This window comes from Acinonyx jubatus, chromosome B2 (assembly GCF_027475565.1).
Source record: "Acinonyx jubatus isolate Ajub_Pintada_27869175 chromosome B2, VMU_Ajub_asm_v1.0, whole genome shotgun sequence".
Classification (NCBI taxonomy): Eukaryota; Metazoa; Chordata; class Mammalia; order Carnivora; family Felidae; genus Acinonyx; species Acinonyx jubatus.
Window position 1 is genome coordinate 1,670,447 of NC_069385.1, and position 18,298 is coordinate 1,688,744.

The following is an 18,298-nucleotide window of genomic DNA, read 5'->3' on the forward strand; positions in this document are numbered from 1 at the left end:
CTTCCAAGAACCCGGCGCACAGAGACAAAGGCAAGGCCATGTGCGCGAGAATGCTTTCTGCGCTGCCGCCGTGGCAGTAAGAAAGGAGACAACCAAAGGTCCGTCAACACAAGCGTGACTCAAGTGTGTCTCTTCGGTGAAATATCGTTCATCTGGTGAGAGTGGACGCTGATGAAGCTCTAGGATGATGTGTGTGATGTAAGAACTGAGGAGATGAGGCGGATGATGGACAGGTGGAGAGGGAGGAGAGACAGATGGAGAGAGAGGAAAAAGAGAGAGAGGTGGGTACACAGACAGTAGACAGATCACAGGCAGATGATAGATAGATAGATAGATAGATAGATATAATGGATGGACGGATGGATGGATAGATGGGTTGGCAGACAGGTGACAGAGATGAAGTGATCACGGTGGGAAGTGTCAGGAATAGGCATGTTGAAGGTGTGTGCCCCTCAGTAGGACCCATGACAAGAGCACAGAATCACTTCTGTGACATCCCTGCCTCACCTGCATGACAACCTGAAGCAGGAGGAAACATGGCAACACCAAGGAGTGGCCTACAAAATAACTGGCCTGTAATCTTTGAAAGTGCAGCCTTGAGTCAAGAACAGTTGGGCCCCTGCCCCAGGCTCACAGGGGGCAGCAGGATGGGCCAGGTTAAACGCCTCAGTCTGGATGGGATCGTTCTGACCTGAAGGACATTAACAGGATAATTGGTGAAACCTGGTAATTAGGAACCAACACCAATTTCCTGATTTGAATTATTAAATTTTGTTTACTTAAGATAATGCCTTTGTGTGTAGAAAACGCACACTAAGGTTTTAAGGGCAATAGGGCCACAGGTCATCAAAGTGTTCTCAACGGTTCTGGGAAAACAGGAGAAAGTTCTTCGCACTGCACATGCAACTTCTTCATAAGCTTGAGACTGTTGCAAAAACTTTGTTTAAAGGCAAAAATTTCTAGCGGATTCTGACTGTTGCGAAAACTTTGCTTAAAGGCAAAAATTTCTAGCGGATTCTGACTGTTGTGAGAACTTTGCTTAAAGGCAAAAATTTCTAGCGGATTCTGACTGTTGCAAAAACTTTGCTTAAAGGCAAAAATTTCTAGTGAATTCTGATCTAAGATAGTGCATGGAGCACATGTCTTCCTCCTGAAACCAGATGAAAATGACCATAAACAACAGTGACAACAAAACCAAAGCATAATCTACATGTACGGCCACGTATAAATGAGATATAATGCCTACCTGGGGGTGTCTGGTGCCGGGGCCACAAGGACGGCCCTGCACATCTGACTCTGGGGCACACAGAGCACCCCGGTCTGCTCTGCACTCTCTAATCCCACCACAACACCAAATTCAAGGACGATGTACCCCTTCCTACCGCCTCACAGGAAAACCACATCCAGGAATCGTCAGCCACGTGAGGAAAGTCTACAGCATGAAAGAGCCGAAGGCAAACAGAAATACTGACACTATGCAACACAGAAGTCACTAAAAACAAAATAGAAAGTCAGTATTCACAGAGCTGCAAGAACCTACTGTATCCACAGAATAAAAATGGTGTAACATAAAAATCATCCAGAGAATAAGGTCTATCACATCTTTAACTTTGACGGATACATATCTTTACAGAGAACTGTGTAAATACTAATAGTTTAGACAGTATGACTAAAGAAGAACAGATGTGATTAAACAAGAGCAGACAAGGGTACCTGAGTGGCTCAGTCAGTTAAACGTCTGACTTCAGCTCAGGTCATGATCTCATGGTTTGTGAGTTCAAGCCCCGCATCGGGTCCTGTGCTGACGGCTCAGAGCCTGGAGCCTGCTTCGGATTTTGTGTCTCCCTCTCTATCTGCCCCTTCCCTGCTTATGCTCTCTCTCTCTCTCTCTCTCTCTCTCTCAAAAGTAAAATAAACATTAAATTTTTTTTTAAAAGAAAAAGAACAGATGATAAAGGGGTAAAACTCAAAAGCTCTCCTTCTTTTTGGTCGGTCTGTGTCCTTACGTGACAAAACGTGGAGGATGGTGCTTACGTAGTGAAAAATAACAGGTAGCAGCAGGTTTGCCGGTTGGGAGAGTCAGACGCATTGGCTGAGGAGGCTGGATTCCTGACAAACACACCCAGGTTCTGACTGGCTCTCCAGGAACCCAGGAAACCGTGTTCTCTCCGGGTGTAAACAGAGAAAGATAAAGTTCTTCAAAAATGGACAAGGATTTCAAGTTCATGGAAAATGAAGGATAGGATCAATAAAACTCGGAAAATGAAGGACAGGAGCAATAAAACAGGAATAAGGTGAGCGGTGAGAAAGCCAAAAAAAATACAGACCATCTGTGAGGGAGCCTGGGGCCAGGGTGCAAACCCAATGTGAAGACCTAAGTCAGTCCTTCCTGCTGGGTCCGAAAGTGTCCCCTGGGCTCAAACCCATTCTCAGGGGGCACCTGTGATAGAGGACACATTTCTCTTGTGTGTGAGAGAGAACAGAGTCCACTATTGTCCTGATTTCACAATGAGAAATGGGGAGAGGGTTAGACAAGTCAGTTACAATGAACTTTTCGGGCCTCTTTCCCACCTCTGACACGAGGGACAGGAGACAATGGCAGAAGAAAACAGCACATGGTCGCTAAAGTTCCTTTTATCTCTCATATTCTAGCACACCCTGAGATTGTATCCATGACTTCCCCTCTCGAAAGCCAGTCCACGAGAGTCACGCTCATTGTCCTCTGCAGAAAGCTCCGAACACAGATGTCGTCCAAGCAGGAAAGGCAACCCCACACTTTGTTCTCAACGTTAAGACTGTGCACACAATCTAAGATGGGGCAGGACCCAGTGTTTCTCCAGGTACAAGTTCTTGTCACCACAAATGAGCTCTGAGCACTGTCAAACGGAGGAAGATGTCAGTGAGTGAAGTTAGAAGAGGTAATCTGATAAATTATAGCCGGAGTAAATAGGCTGAAGGAAAATAGATTGACGGATGAGAAAACAGACGAAAACAGAGAGGATCACCAAAGTCTAAAGTCGGTACTTTGAAAACACTGATAAGATTGTCAAACCTTTGCTAAGGATGACCCAGGAGGAAAGGGAGACGAAGCACAAATAACCAAATGGAAAAAATAGAAAAAAAGAAAAAAGTCTGGGCAGGGAGACATATCACTATTACAGAACATTTATGTCAACACAATTGAAAATATGATCACATGAAAAAAACACTGCAACAAACTGACACAAGAAGAGACAGAGAGTCTGAGTAATTACACGGCTATTCAAGGACTTCAGTTCACTATTTAAAACATTCACACACACACACACACACACACACACACACACACACCCCAGACATAGATGGCTTCATTAATATTCTACCAAACATTTAAGAATGAAATTGTCCTAATCTTACACAAACCCTTACACTGAATATCAAGAAGGAATATTTTCGCTCAGTAGCATTGATTCTGAAAACCTGAGAAAAAGTTTACGAGAAAAAAGGATGGGCTGACCCAGTCTCACGAAAATGGAGGCAGAACTCTAAAACAAACAACTATCAAACGAAATCCAGCAATATGTAAATGAGGAAAATAAGTCATGACCAGGTTGGTTTATCCAGAAATGCAAAGTTAGCTTTGCTTTTGTAAATCGACTAACATAATTCATACTAATAGGAAAAAAGAAAAAAATAACATAATCTCTTCCAGGGTAGAAAATACATTTGGTAAAATTCAATATCCATTTTAGGTAGAAGACAACTTCCTTCATCTGATAAAACACATACAGCAAACATCCTTAATGGCGAAATGTGGAACTTTCCCACTGCCCCTAGAAATGATATGAGGGTGCTTGATATCATCACTTTCCTGACACTGTACTGGAGGTCTTATCCACTGCAACCAAACCAGTAGAGAGAGAGAGAGAGAGAGGTGATAGATGATAGATAGATAGATAGATAGATAGATAGATAGATATTAAAGAAACATAAAAGATATGAGGATGGAAAAGAAAAAAATCAAAACTTCCATTAGTCACAGATAATATGAACGTATATGGAAAAAACCTAAAAAATCTACGTAAACTATTCAAGTGAATAACTTCAGCAAAATTGTTAGATTTCTTCCAAAGTCTTCTAACTTTGTTCTTTTTCAAAATTGTTTTGGCCATTCTGGGCTCCTTGCATTTCCATATGGATTTCAGTATCAGCTTGTCAATTTCTTGCTTATTTCTATAGACTAGCAATGAACATTGTAGAAAATCTTTATAAATAAATGAGTAATCCACATCCATGGATTAGGAAACTAAATACTATAAAGACATCATTTCCCTCCAAATGTAACTCTAAAGTTGATGTGATCCCCATCAACATACCAATAGGATATTTGTAGAGATCTACCTGCTGATTCTAAAATTTACATAATATTGTCAAGTGCCAAGAATACTCAAGACATCCTTCAAGAACAGGTGGCGGGACAGGCTCTACTGAGCATCAACACGTCATAAGAAGCCACGATGGTTAAGACAAGTGCCAGGAAACTAATCAAACAGAAGAGGGTGTGCAAAACAGACCTAAAAACATTTATGACAAAGAATGCAAAGCGAACCCTTACATCTCAATAGTTAAAAGTCAACCCAATTTTAAAAATGGGCGAAGGATCTGAACACACATTTCTCAAGAGAAGATACACAAACAGCCAATATGTACACGAAGCCATAGGGAGATGCAAATCGAAATCACAGTGAGACACCTTTTCGCACTTACCAGACGGTTGTAGCCAGAAGGACAAATGCCGGCCTCCGCGTGGCAGAACTGGACCCTCCATGCGGTGCCGGTGACAATGCAAAATGGCGCAGCCGCTTCAGAAAGCAGTCTGGTTGTCCTTCAAGAGGTGGCTCTCAGTAGTTACCTACGACCCATCAGTGCCACTCTGAGGTCTGCACCCAAAAGAAATGAAAATAACTTTCAGCTAAAAGCTAGCACATGAAAACCCAGAGCAGAATATTCCTAGTAGCCCAAAAAGTGGCGACAACCCAAATGTGCACCAGTAAGTGAACGGGGTACGTAACAGTGGTCTATCCAAACAATGGGATATTATCTCCCAGTGGAAAGGAACGACGGACGGAGATCACGCCACAACATGAACGAACCTGGAAAAGCCTAAGGGAAGAGAAAAAAGCCAGGCACAAAGGACTGCCTGGTGCATGATTCTATTGGCAGGAAATGTCCCGAACCGGCTGCGGAAGGATGGGGGCGCGGCGGCGGAGGAGGCTGAGGCTAATGGTACAGAGTTACTTTTTGGAGAGGTGAAAATGTTCTAAAACTGGTGGTGGTGACAGTTGTACAGCCCTGTGACGGTTGTGCACACACTAAGAACCGTTGGACTGTGCGCTTGAAATAGGTGAATTGTAATGATTCCTGCACAGCATCTCAAAAAAAGCGATTATTAAAAAAAAAAAAGACAAGCTGAGGATTCTGACTGCAGATACGCATCAGGAAAAGTGGATAACACGCTTTCCAAATCTGTAACGAGTTTACGGTGGTAACGTGGCCCTCACAATGCGCTACTGGGCCAAGAATTTATATTTTTACTTTAAACCTAAACACAACCTTTCACCGTGTTCCCCCTCCGGCCCTTTGCGGCTCTGCTGCTGGGCTCCCCCTTTTCCTTCGGTCCCCTCCGGCCTCCAGGGAGAGCTTGGGTCCCAGGGCCCCCGAGGGCGCGGGGCTCCGTCGACGGGGCGGGCCCGGGGGCGGCCACTGTGACCTCGGGGCGTGTGCAAACACCGCCCTCCGCGGCCACCGATAGGTCCCACCCCACCTTGGCGACCTGCGGGGCGGGGGCGGGGAGAGGCGGCGCAGGAGGCCGCGCGCGCGGCCGGGAGGCTCGGAGGAGGCTCCAGGAGGCCGGGGGAGGCCGGACAGGCGCGGGGCGGGCCGGGCGCGGGATGTGGGCGCCGGGGGGCCCGCCGGGGCCCGCGGGCTGGGACCGCCGCAGGGTGGGCGCCCGGCTGCGCGCGGCGCTCGCGGGGCTGCACGAGCTGCAGGGGCTGCGCGACACGCAGCAGGCGCGCGTGCGGGGCGCCCTGGCCCTGCACCCCCCGGCCGGGCCCGCGCGCCCCGAGCACCCCCGCGGCCCCCGCGCGCGCGAGCTGCGGCTGGAGGCGGCGCTGGCGGCGCTGCAGGAGCAGCTGGTAAGGAGCGCGGGGCCCCGGGGCGGCTGGGGCGCGCGCGGCGGCGGGGGGCCGTGCCACCTGGTGGGGGAGCGCGGCGGGTAAGGGCTGTGCGACTGAGCCAAGGGCGCCCTTTGGGACCCCGGGGGACTGCGCTCGGTTCCAAATGACGCAGCCAAGCACCGGGATGAGGAGCCCGATTCTGAAAGGCGCCCTCGGCTGCGCCCGGGCTCTGCCTCCTTCCCCGCGCGGACGGACTCTGAGCGCGCATTGCTGTTTGTTTCACTTCCAGTGCTGCTCTGGCGAGAACGCCTGAGGTCGGTTTCCCTTGGCGGCGGGGGCTACGTGGGGTCAGACCCCGGATACCAGGCGTCCCTGCTGCGTAGGTTCGGGGACGACATAGCCAGCGTGCCGAGCGCACCCCAAATTGTCCCCGCATTGTGCTCAGGTTAAATGGGATCGCGTCGTTGAAAGAACACGTTGAGGAAAAAGCTTGTATCCCATGAAAGCGTCAACTTTAAATTGCAACCTGACCTGTGAAATGAGGCGTGTTCTCTGCAGCCCAGAGGCCGTAGGTAGAACCGGGGACCCTCTTAGGATTGCTTGGCCTTTGTGTCTTCTCCTTGGCCCCCTCCAAGTGCCAGCTCCTTTTTACAGGACTGAAGACACTCGTCCAGGTTTCAGTCCGCTGTATGCTTTCACTTCGTCCCCTGGAAACAACTCGGAATTTTTCCAGTATTGCAGTATTTTTTTTAAAGGAAAAGCAGAAAGGCTGTATAGAAAAATTCCTATCTGATGGGAGTTAATTCCAGGACTCTTAAGTGGAATTTTCTTTTTTTTATAATTAGAAATTCAAATCTGTTCTGTGTAAAAGCTGCTTCCTTAACAAAGCAGCCTGGAAGGATCTGCACCCTCACTGTCAGCTTAGCTCAGGCAGGTGACGGACTTGTTAACCGTTCCTGGACTCAAGAATCCGGAAGTGCAGTGCCCTGAGATGCCTGCCAGGACTCCGGTGGGTGGGTCGGGGGTCGGTCGTCTTCCCGAATTGCAGATTGCAAAAACGAGGTGGCAAGATCGGAAAATCCTTTGCAGACCGGCCTCTGCCTCCGGAGCTGCGGCGGCACAGAGGGCAGGGGTGGGCTCTCAGGGCGGCCTGCTCTCCCGTGGCGCCCGCCGCGCTCGGCAAGCCGGTGGTCCCCGTGACCCGGAGCTCGGCGCATGGCGGCCACGGACGTGCAGGACAGTGTGCTGGAGTGTGGACCTGCTCCTCACTGTCGGAGGGCAGCTGATGGTTAAGTAACACACAGATCAGCCTTGTGAGTCGTCAGCCTCCAGTTTCCAGTGCCCTTTGGAAGCGATCAAACAGGGCTGGGGTTTTTGTTTAATTTTTTTTTTTTTTTAACGTGGCCGCCAGAAGGAACACGCGGACTTTGTCTTCAGACGGTGCTTGGCATGGATTGCGTGATCAAAAGAGAAGAGGAATTGCTTTTGTGTGACATCAGCTTGGGGCTTAACGCTTTCACATCTTTCTCGCAGGGAAAAAGGTAGGCGTATTAACCAGTGCCGTGATCAGAAGCCTGTTGTGCGCAGCGCAGTTGCAGGGAGACCTCACAGCTGGGGGCCAGGCCCACCCGGCGTGGACCCCGCATCACCGTGCAGGCATGAACGCAGGAAGGACAAGGCGGTCTTGTCCAGCAGGGGTTCCCCAGGAAGCGTTGCTCGGGATTCGAACTGCCGTTAGGAACCTGGCAGGTCTGGCACGTTAACGCTTGCCAAAATGGCTGTACCTTTTTAATGGCGGCATCTAAAGTCTCCAAAGAGCGCGTGGTAGGTGCCTCGTGGTACTTGGGGAGCAAATAAAGGAACAACTTCTGTTGCTCTAACAGAAGAGAACATTTACCGTCCCCTCGTCTGCGTCTCTGATGCCCCGTGACCTCCGGTACTCCGTGGCCAGGCCTGTGCTCATCTGTTCATATGTTCAGGGAGATTCCTCGTTCCCTGAGAAGTGGCTGCTGTCCCCATCTCCGCAGGGGTTAGGTGCCCCGCAGCGCCCACAGGGAAGGGGATGCCCCAGGGGAGGCTGGGAGCTCCAGCTGCCACCAGGAGGCACTCCGGAGTCCGTGGGAGAGGTGCCCTCCGGTGGAAGCTGAAGAAAGGGTTCTGAGGACCCTGCAGTGAAATCTTTTCCGGAAGAATTTCCCAGTAGTTGACTCGGCTGGTCGTGACTTGTCCTAACAGAGGCAGCGTGCGATGATCCCCTTTCACTGGCGGGTTCTGGCATTAAATATACCACAAGAGCACGCTGACTCTGCAGCTGTAAACATGATGTCTGGGATGTTCCCTGGACCCGCCATGCCTGCTTCATGCACTCACAGGGAAATGAACTTGCTCAAGGTCGCCGGTGAGGGCAGGGCATCCACAGGACTGTGCGCGGCTTCCGTCTCTTATCCGTGAGGCTGATGTGTGTGTGACCCTGGAGCCTTTGCTGTTGATCGACGGACCTCTTTTCAAGCTGGGTAGTGACGCGTCCCTGCCCACGGGGTGCGTGTGCTAGCCATGGAATTCCTGTGTGAAATCTTTCCTTCGCGCAGGCTGAGCTTTCAAGGAGAGAATAAAGGGGTTCTAGAGGCCATCGCTTGTCCTGAACTTGAGGGCAGGTCTCAGTTTTTACCCTTTGAATCTGCCTTAAAGGTTTGAGAAGACAACAGTGCTGAGTTGCGGATGGCAGGCAGGAGAAACAGGTGGGAACCAGGCCATTCTCCCGTGGTTCACAAAGCAAGCATTTCAAAGGAAGGGATGAACCGAATATTTGTTTTTAATGGCGTTCCCTGGATGCAGTTGTCAGACTTTCTCATGGTCACAGAAAGCCTTGGCGGGAGGCTTGTCAAGATGCAGGTGCCCAGGTGTGGCCGAGAGTCTCAGGTGAGGGGGATGGGGGGATCCCAGGAACCTGCACGATGCCCAGGTGATCCCCGTGCCCGGGGAACCGTGGCTGTGCTGTCCTCACCCCAGGCCCCCTTACACAGCTTTGGGGGACTCTGACACCATACTCTGCCCTGATGGTGAGCCCGAATGCTGGGGACAGGGCTGGGGAGGACGTGACCCCAGCGACTTGCGGGCTGCTCCGAAGAGAATCCGCGTGACTGCCACGGTCACGTTCGCCCAGCGAGTTTGGAATGATGTTTTCCCTGTGGAAATACACAGGTGGAGACACTCTGCGGCTGGCTTGCCATGGATTATGCTTTATCCTCGTCTCAGAAGGGACTTTTGACTCTTTGCACACAGTTAGATGCCAAGTAGGAATTAATGAAAAGCTGAGACATAAAAACCCCAAGTGAGGGAGGGACGGGGGAAGGGTTAAGGAGGACGGTGTAAATCCAGAATGGTGAAGCCCTGTAGACGTGCAGGGCCCTGAGGATGCGGTAAATCATCTGTGAATCCCCGGGACCCTGTGTGTCCGTGGCCGCTCGACATTAATCAGAAACCACCCACTGAAGGCCTGGCTGGCCAAACATTAATCACAAAGCAGTGAATCTCAGCACGAGCACACGGGGGGACTTTTTTCTTTTCGGAAAGGAGTTCAGAGAGAGAGGAAGAAAGCCAACTGGGGCGTCCGGGGTGATCTCCTCCTTCAGAAGGATGAGAGCACGGTGATTTGGAAAAGAAGAGGTCAGGTCGATGCTGGTAAGCGTCCAGGTATGACCTGACAGGGCGACGTGGTTGATCTCCCATTGCCACTGACAGGGAAAGAAAAGTCATTTGCAGTGAAAACCTACACTAGCCCCTTTGCCCGATCTAGTATTCTTTACGTGAGAAGCCCATCTTTGCCTGGCTCTCTCTGCGACCGACGTTCACCTGGGTAATGTTTCCCTTTGGAAAAATAATCCAGGTAAGGAGCCAGGATGTTTAGGCTAGGCTGGATGGTTCTGGGATTATCACGTTTTTGCTAAATTCAAGTCCGGTCTTTGCCGTGTTGTCTACTTACAGACCGTGTCGCGGCTGTGAGACTCTTGCTATAACACTTGGAGCTTGTTCTGAGAGCCCTGGTTTGGGTCCTGGCGGAAAGGGGAGCTCAGCACGGTGGCTCAGGACGCACCGGGGGCAGCATCAGGCCCTGGGCTTCTCACCCACCTAACCTCCCGGGGGCTGGGATTTGAACACTCTGTGCCCACGTGATTCCCTCGTCGGAAGCGCACATTACTGCCGCCTGCCTCTCCCTTGGACTGAGTTCTCACGGTATTGGGGTTGCTGGAATAATTCATTCCCCTGAGTCCCGTAATTGGGGGCTCAGGGGAATTGTTCACTTTCTGTATAAAAGTGTGAAGCACAATCATTTTCTCAAACAGGGCGAACCACGTAATTACACTCATTAATTATTTGCCTTAAACTTCATTGTTGAGGAAAACAAGAAATTGGCACAGCAGACCTTGAAAACGGTGTTGTTTTATAATCGAAAGAAGGAAATCCGCGTTGGTTAAACGGTCAGTGCTCTGGGTGTCCCGCATGTACGTTACCTACGTGTGCGAACATGTGTGAGTACGGACTATGAGTATTAACCACGTACACGTGTTACACGGGTGTTACATAAATACACACACACACAGGTGTGTGGCTGACGCTCATAATAACCCATTTTACGGCTGGGGAAGCTGAGGCCTGGAGGGGAGAGAGCCTCTGAAGGCAGGGCTAAGATGTGAGCCTCTAAACCAAGAAGATTTCAGGCAGATCTTGAGGCTCATTGAGTGCAGGCACTGTCCTCTCCCGCCCTGCCTCTGTCCCTGTCCCTGAGGGCTCCGTGAAGCCTGGAAGAACCTGTAAAATGGGGTGTGGGACACATGCGGAAGGGGGACTTTTTCTCTCCGGGGGGGCTTCCGGTCAGTTTCAAAAGTCAGAAGGTCACCCGCGGTCTGCTGGGTAAACGAATATGGCAGTGTGGGCACCAAACTCCAGGTCTGTTACCCGTGAGCATGAGGAGGTAGCTTCTTGCGTAAAACTGAGGACAGCAGCACACATATCCGTGGCGCGTGCCGGGTGCCGCTTTTTAAAAAAAATTTTAACGTTTATTTGAGAGACACAGAGAGAGTGCGCGTGTGCGTGGGGGGGAGGGGCAGGGAGAGAGGGAGACAAAGAATCCTAAGCAGGCTCCAGGCTCCGAGCTGTCGGCACAGAGCCCGACGCGGGGCTCGAACCCACGAACCGCGAGATCGTGACCTGAGCCCAAGTCATGGAGGCTCAACTGACTGAGCCACCCGGGCGCCCCAGGTGTGGTTTTGGATACCGACTTTATGCACATAGACTGTATCAGTCTGTCTTTATAAAGAAATGCCTAACTGGGAACTGCTGATTTTTTTAAGCCTGCCGTTGAGGGGGGACAGAGGTGTGAAGAGGGAAGGGTCGTGGACATTTTCCTCCGGTGACCAGAGAGCAGGCGACTGGCTCCGAGGGAGCGGTGTAAGCCGTATGCCCAGTGCAGACGTCACGTGCGTGGGGCACCGCGCTCGGCTTCTGTACTCGAGACGGTTTTCTCTCCCATGCTGTCCCTTCGCAGGCCCGTCTAAGACGCCAGGACGTCGGCCTAAAACCCCACCTGGAGCAGCCGGACGTGTGCAGACCCTGCGGCGAGGCGGCCGACAGTGACAGCAGGCCCAGCTCAGGTAGCCCGCACGCCCCCTTTCCGTCACCCCTCCTGGGCCCCGCCAGTGTCCTCAGCCCGCCCCCGATGGCACGGCGCCCGAGCCGGGAGGCCCCATTACCAAGGGCTCTTGAAGATGCCACACTTCTCTCCTGACACCTAAATGTGCTTCGGAACCCGGGAGAGGGTGCACGTGTGTGTTCACGGAGAGAGGGCCTAGCACGGGAAGCGCTGCTTCTGATGGAGGAAGGCTCGCCAGCCTCCCGCCTCTCCGGGCGGAGACGATTCAGGGTCTGCTCGGGCTGGGCTCTCGGGAGGTGGCAAAGAGCCGTTCCATCCGGCTCAAGCCTGTGTAACCGGTCACAGATGACAAGGAGCTGCCCGTGTCCCTTACTGTGAAGCTGCAGGGAAATCGTTCCAGAGCCATTGTCCAGGGCACGCAATCCCATCTGTCCAGACGCTGGCTCGCGTGGCAAACCCAGGGGACCACGTCCGGCACTGGATGCCGTCTCTTCCTGTTGTAAACTTGCACAACCACGGCCTGGCCTGGGGGTGCAGTGTGTTCGGCAGGTCCGGGCTGGGGGGGCCCCCGGTGGCCCCCTCTGATTGCCACCTGGGATGGACCCCAGAGCGCGGGGGAGGGAGGGAGAAGGATGCCAGAGGCCTGCCCCGCAGGGGCCGGAGGTTAACGGTCACGGAACAGCCACTCGCCGAGGAGGGGGGCGAGTGGTGGGGCATGGGGGGTTCCCACTGGCCTGCTCGTGGGGCAACGGTGGACAGTCATGGGGAGCACTCCCGGGCATTCAGGAGTCCCCAGCCACCTTCCCCAGGTGCCTGCCTTGACGAGATCCCAAAGCCCCCCCAGCACAGGGGCGTCCTCGGGCAGGATAAGGGGCCGCCACCCGGGGGAGCGCTGACCTCCTCCATCCACCCTGTCTAGGCTTCTACGAGCTGAGTGATGGTGGTTCCTGCTCCCTGTCGGCCTCCCGCACGTCCGTGAGCAGTGACCGCGTGTACTCCTTGGGCACTTTGCTGCCAGCTGACCCCACGGCCAGGCCCCGGTCAGCCGACGACACCACCGTGCATGGAGCCCCCCTGCCCACCTGTAGACCGCAGGCCACCGAGGAGGGCGAGTGCCGGCCCAGGCCTGTGTCTACAGGTAAAGGAGAGCCAGGAAGGCGGGAGGCCCCACTGCGGGGGGGGGGGGGGGGGGGGGGGGGGCAGCGGGGCGGGGGAGGGGGCGGCTGTTGCATCACTGAGCACTGAGCCGGAGCCCCGTCCTCGTCTGGCGCTGGGCTCGTCCCACAGGTGCCCCTCCGAAGTTTCTGCGGGCTTTTCTTGGTGTTTCGATAGACAGGAATCAAGGGCCCACTTCCGTTCGTTACAGCAAGGCTGGCGTGACCAAAAGCGTTCTTTCTTATTACTTATGTGGACATCAGAAAGTTACTGTAAAAGTCCTTCCGGAACCTCACACAGCCTGATGGTGCGTCTCGGTAACTGGAGGGGGCTCAGGACCCAGAGCGACGCGGAGAGCGTTCATTTCCCACGTGGATGCCTCCCTCGCCCAGGCTCAAGGGAGAGTCTCCGTTTTCCTTCGGTCTGTCCCGAAAAGAAAAGGCTTCATCTTTGGGCCTTGTTAGCTTTGTAGGAGCAGACCCGGCCTAGCCGTGCCCGGTGGTCCTGGTGGACCTTTCCACGGTCTCCTCTCCATCAGCGCCTATTTGGGGGGGGGTGGTCCGGAGCCCCCTGCGCGGTCACAGGCGCCCGTCTCTCTGGGCACCTGCAGACGCGGGGTGAAGGCTGAGTGCAGGCTCTGCCCTGCACCTGCGACGGGGAGGCCCTGGGAAGGGGGCGGAGCTAGCGGCCTGCGGGACCCTTCCCCAGCCCCGCAGGCCCACCGGGCAGGAAGTGACACTGGGGCTGTGCTGGGTTCTCCCCAATTCACCTGTGTGCTCGTCCTTCTCATTCCCAGGTGATCTCGAAAGAGTCCTGCCGTCTGCGGTGGTGCCCCAGAAAGCCAGCACAGACCCCACATCCGCGACCCTCCTCTGCCACGGGATGGGGCTGCCAGCCCACGGGCCGGACCCCAAGTACCGGCGTGACCTGGTGTCCACGGGGGGCAGGGAGGTGTACCCGTACCCCAGCCCCCTGCACGCTGTAGCTCTGCAGAGCCCGCTCTTCGCTCTGCCCAGGGACGCCCTGCACGCCGACTCCCAGCCGCCCCCTAGGAAGCCCCCTCCCGGCCCCACAGGCCCATCGATCCCGACAAGACCTGTCCTTGAGGCCGGCCCCGCTGCAGCCTATATAGACAGGCTACTGAGGCTGCGGGCCCGAGGGACCCCCGCGAGGAGCAGTGTGGGTGAGCAGGGGCCCCCATCCCCGCAGGCACTTGGTGGCCAGAGAGCAGACGGTCCAGACGGCCTAGAGAAGCTGGTGTGCACCCCCGGGAGAGCAGGAGCGGGCAGGCTGGCCCAGAGAGGGGACGCCAGCAGGGACCGCCTCGAGCAGCAGGGTGTGGGCACCCCGCGTCCCAGCAGCCTTCCAAAGGGGGGACCCAAGCCCTCCAGTGGCTGCGCCCGTGGGGACACCGTGCTGGGCTCCCCTCTGCCGAGGTGTGGGCGTGCCCAGGTGGCCGCCAGCAGTCAGGAGAGGACAGTCCTGTCGCCTGCCAGGAAGGCAGGAGGAGAGAACCCCGCTCTGGCCCCCGAGGGGTGTGGCCGCCCCCCATTTGCTGTCAGCGGAGCTGCTCTCCTGGGGCTAAAAGCGGGCGCCCCCAGGACAAAGGCTGTGAAGATCAGGAGAGGGGCCAGTGACAAGGTCCTGAGGTTTGGGGGGCAACCGCCAGCGGGAGGTGCCCTCGCCACCCCCCAGCTGCCTCCCGAGTGGGGGGCCGGTCTCAGGAGGAGGCCCACGCCGGCCGGGGTGGCTCCCAGCCGGTCCTGCTCTGAGCCCAGACTCTACCCCGTGCCCTTCCTGGTGCCCCTGCTGGTGGCCCAACGGGAGGCCCGCGGGGGCCCCGCGCTGGCCTTGTTCCCCTCAGAAGCGGCTGCTGTGGCGGTCGCGGGGGAGGCACAGAAACAGCGCCGGTGGCTGTCCTCCGTGGAGGTCTCGGGCAGCCTGGGGCCCCACAGGCCGGCAGTGAGCAGAGGGGGCGGGCAGCGGCCCGTGTGCGTCCGGGCCAGGCCCAGGCTGCCCCCCCGGGCCCCCCGTGCCAGGAGCGAGTCAGAGGGCTCCGAGCACTCTGCCGAGGGTGCCTCCCTGCCTCCGTCCGCTGCCACCGAGACCAGCGAGGACGACAGGGCCAGCGACCACACTGCCAGCTGCTTTGGGGACAAGGAGTCCAGCAGCAGTGACTCAGAAGGCGGGGCCTGGCCTGGGGCGCGTCCCCCACAGCTCCCGCGGGCCCCAGCCGCCCGCAGGCCGCCCCTGCCCCCCGTGCCCAAAGTGTGCCGGATCAAGGCCTCCAAGGCCCTGAAGAGAAAGATCCGGAGGTTCCAGCCGGCGGCACTGAGGGTCATGACCATGGTGTGAGGCCCGCAGGAGACGGCCCGGGGCGTCCCCGCCCGCGCCAGGGAAGCCGTCCTGAGGAACCGCGATGACAGCACGAGACCAGCCCCAACAGGTGGACGGCCGACCAGAACTTGGGAAAAACCGTAAGAAGACTAGCCAAAGCGTCTGTGGGTTTGTGGACATTCATGTAACAGGCAGCTAGTTTCAGGATGTGGTTTAGAGATAAACATTTTAAAAAGCAACTGCGTTTTTTTTTAATTTTAATGTTTATTTAGCTAAAGTCGACCAGCGTGTGCGTGCGAGCAGGGGAGGGGCAGAGACAGAGGGGGACAGTGGAGCCCACGCCGGCTCTGAGCCGTCAGCACAGAGCCTGACAGGGGGCTTGAACTCACGACCATGAGGTCATGACCTGGGCAGCCCAGGTGCCCCAGTGACATCTCAGAACACAGAGGAGGGCCTAGGAGGGTGCCGAGGCGGTGCCGTGAGAGGTGCGGGGGCCACTTCCTGCCAAACGTGGAGAACGCAGGCTGTTCCAAAAGAGAGTTCCAGGCACGTCTGTGAATCCGGGTAGAATTCCCACTGTACTTCCTGGAATCCGCTTTGTCACGGGTACGAGGACCTCCCCAGCTTAAGATCTGCTCTGGTAGCTCAAGACTACGTCAAACAAACACACCCGTGATGGGGTTTTATTGGAAAACGTGTTGCACAGGGTATCTTATAAGGACCGTCTGTCCACCGTGGGGCACAAGAGGTGGCAGGCGGGGCCCTGGAGATGGGGCACACAGTCTGAGGGTCCAGCACTCCCCTCCGTCTGGGCAGCGTTCAGGGGTGTCCCCAGGCTCCCCTCCATCCGGGCGGTGTTCAGGGGGTCCCCAGGCTCCCCTCTGTCTGGGCAGCGTTCAGGGGTGTCCCCAGGCTCCCCTCCATCCGGGCGGTGTTCAGGGGGTCCCCAGGCTCCCCTCTGTCCAGGTGGTGTTCAGGGGTGTCCCCAGGCTCCCCTCCGTCCGGGCGGCGTTCAGGGGTGTCCCCAGGCTCCCCTCCGTCCAGGTGGTGTTCAGGGGTGTCCCCAGGCTCCCCTCCGTCTGGGCAGCGTTCAGGGGTGTCCCCAGGCTCCCCTCCATCCGGGCGGTGTTCAGGGGGTCCCCAGGCTCCCCTCCGTCCAGGTGGTATTCAGGGGTGTCCCCAGGCTCCCCTCCATCCGGGCGGTGTTCAGGGGTGTCCCCAGGCTCCCCTCCATCCGGGCGGTGTTCAGGGGGTCCCCAGGCTCCCCTCCGGGTGTTCAGGGTGTCCCAGCTCCCCCGTCGCAGGTTCAGGTCCAGGGTGTCAGGGGTGTCCCCAGGCTCCCCTCCAGGCTCCCGCTCCGTCTGGGCAGCGTTCAGGGGTGTCCCCAGGCTCCCCTCCATCCGGGTGGTGTTCAGGGGTGTCCCCAGGCTCCCCTCCGTCCAGGTGGTGTTCAGGGGTGTCCCCAGGCTCCCCTCCGTCTGGGCAGCGTTCAGGGGTGTCCCCAGGCTCCCCTCCATCCGGGCGGTGTTCAGGGGGTCCCCAGGCTCCCCTCCGTCCAGGTGGTGTTCAGGGGTATCCCCAGGCTCCCCTCCGTCTGGGCAGCGTTCAGGGGTGTCCCCAGGCTCCCCTCCATCCGGGCGGTGTTCAGGGGGTCCCCAGGCTCCCCTCTGTCCAGGTGGTGTTCAGGGGGTCCCCAGGCTCCCCTCCGTCTGGGCAGCGTTCAGGGGTGTCCCCAGGCTCCCCTCCGTCCAGGTGGTGTTCAGGGGTGTCCCCAGGCTCCCCTCCGTCTGGGCAGCGTTCAGGGGTGTCCCCAGGCTCCCCTCCATCCGGGCGGTGTTCAGGGGGTCCCCAGGCTCCCCTCCGTCCAGGTGGTGTTCAGGGGTGTCCCCAGGCTCCCCTCCGTCTGGGCAGCGTTCAGGGGTGTCCCCAGGCTCCCCTCCATCCGGGCGGTGTTCAGGGGGTCCCCAGGCTCCTCTCCGTCCAGGTGGTGTTCAGGGGTGTCCCCAGGCTCCCCTCCGTCTGGGCGGTGTTCAGGGGTGTCCCCAGGCTCCCCTCCGTCCGGGCGGCGTTCAGGGGGTCCCCAGGCTCCCCTCCGGCTCCCCTAGCAGGCCTTCCTAGGGAGACGGCCGAGGGTTCCACGTGTGTGGCAGGTTCTGCTCTGTCCTCATCGCTGCCGTGCGAAAGGAGCGTTGCACGATTACAGGATTGGGTGCACGGTTCGGCGATCGGACACTCGTCTCCCGTCCTCCATGGGGCAGCCATCCTCGAGTCACGGGACGGGTTGACCAGGCCGTGTGTCTCCCACCGGGACGCGTGGACTAGTGAGGAGGGGACACAGCGGGTTTGGGCCTCCCGGGGGGGCTTCAACCGAAGACAGGAGGCAAATTGAAAGAACAGAGGCCTTTTGGGGGGCATCAGGATTGCAGCTCGAGAAAACACAGAGGGCTGGGGTCTGGGGAGGCTGGGGATATGGAGCGGAAGCTCATCCTGCAGTGAGCTGGAGGCTGACAGGTCCCGGGGTACCATCGGGGGTGGGCTGGCCCAGCACGTGGGGGGACTCAGGAGGGGAAATGAAGGAGGGCCGTCATGCAAGACCAGGCAGAGGCCACTCCGTCGGTGGTGCTGCAGAAGGTGTGGTGGGGCAGAGACCCAGGGCAGGCAGGGCAGCGGGAGCCCCAGGACACAAGGACTCAGCGGGGAGGCTACGGGCCTGGGGAAGGGGGCGCCCGGTGAGTGGGGCAGGGTGGGGGGCACACCTGGGTCTCTGGTTGGCCAAGGTGCAAGCAGGGACAGAAATCAGGACAGCTGTCATTGTCACTGGAGCGGAGGCATTTGGGGCTGATTGTTACAGAAATTACTTCAGCGCCTGAACTGTCACTGTAGAGGACAGCTGACTTCTGGCCGGGCTTCCCCAGGGGCGGTCACAGGTGAGGGCTCGCTGTCCCGGCGGGTGGCTGCGGGTGGGAGCTCCGTCCGTCTGTCTGCGTGCACGGCCAGT

General features: G+C 56.5%; 1 protein-coding gene across 9 annotated transcripts; it reads left to right on the top strand.

The window, feature by feature from the left end:
- The first annotated feature begins 5,856 nt into the window (after positions 1–5,856).
- On the top strand, positions 5,857–15,539 carry DACT2 (dishevelled binding antagonist of beta catenin 2). 9 transcript variants are annotated; one of them, XM_027056436.2, is made up of 5 exons: positions 7,842–10,044; positions 10,502–10,685; positions 11,704–11,809; positions 12,728–12,946; positions 13,760–15,539. In XM_027056436.2, the coding sequence occupies exons 2-5, from the start codon at positions 10,659–10,661 to the stop codon at positions 15,316–15,318; spliced, it is 1,911 nt and encodes a 636-aa protein (XP_026912237.1). In that variant the 5' UTR covers positions 7,842–10,044; positions 10,502–10,658; the 3' UTR covers positions 15,319–15,539. The 9 variants fall into 9 exon arrangements, with proteins under 9 accessions (XP_026912234.1, XP_026912237.1, XP_026912238.1 ...); XM_027056437.2 differs by having other exon boundaries at positions 7,842–9,077; XM_027056439.2 differs by having other exon boundaries at positions 9,437–9,451.
- Positions 15,540–18,298: the final 2,759 nt, after the last annotated feature.

Coding starts and splice junctions, on each gene's coding strand:
- DACT2 (XM_027056433.2), top strand. CDS start 5,931: ATGTGGGCGCCGGGGGGCCCGCCGGGGCCCGCGGGCTGGGACCGCCGC. Junction 6,177..11,703: donor CGGCGCTGCAGGAGCAGCTG/GTAAGGAGCGCG, acceptor GTCCCTTCGCAG/GCCCGTCTAAGACGCCAGGA. Junction 12,947..13,759: donor GCCCAGGCCTGTGTCTACAG/GTAAAGGAGAGC, acceptor TCTCATTCCCAG/GTGATCTCGAAAGAGTCCTG.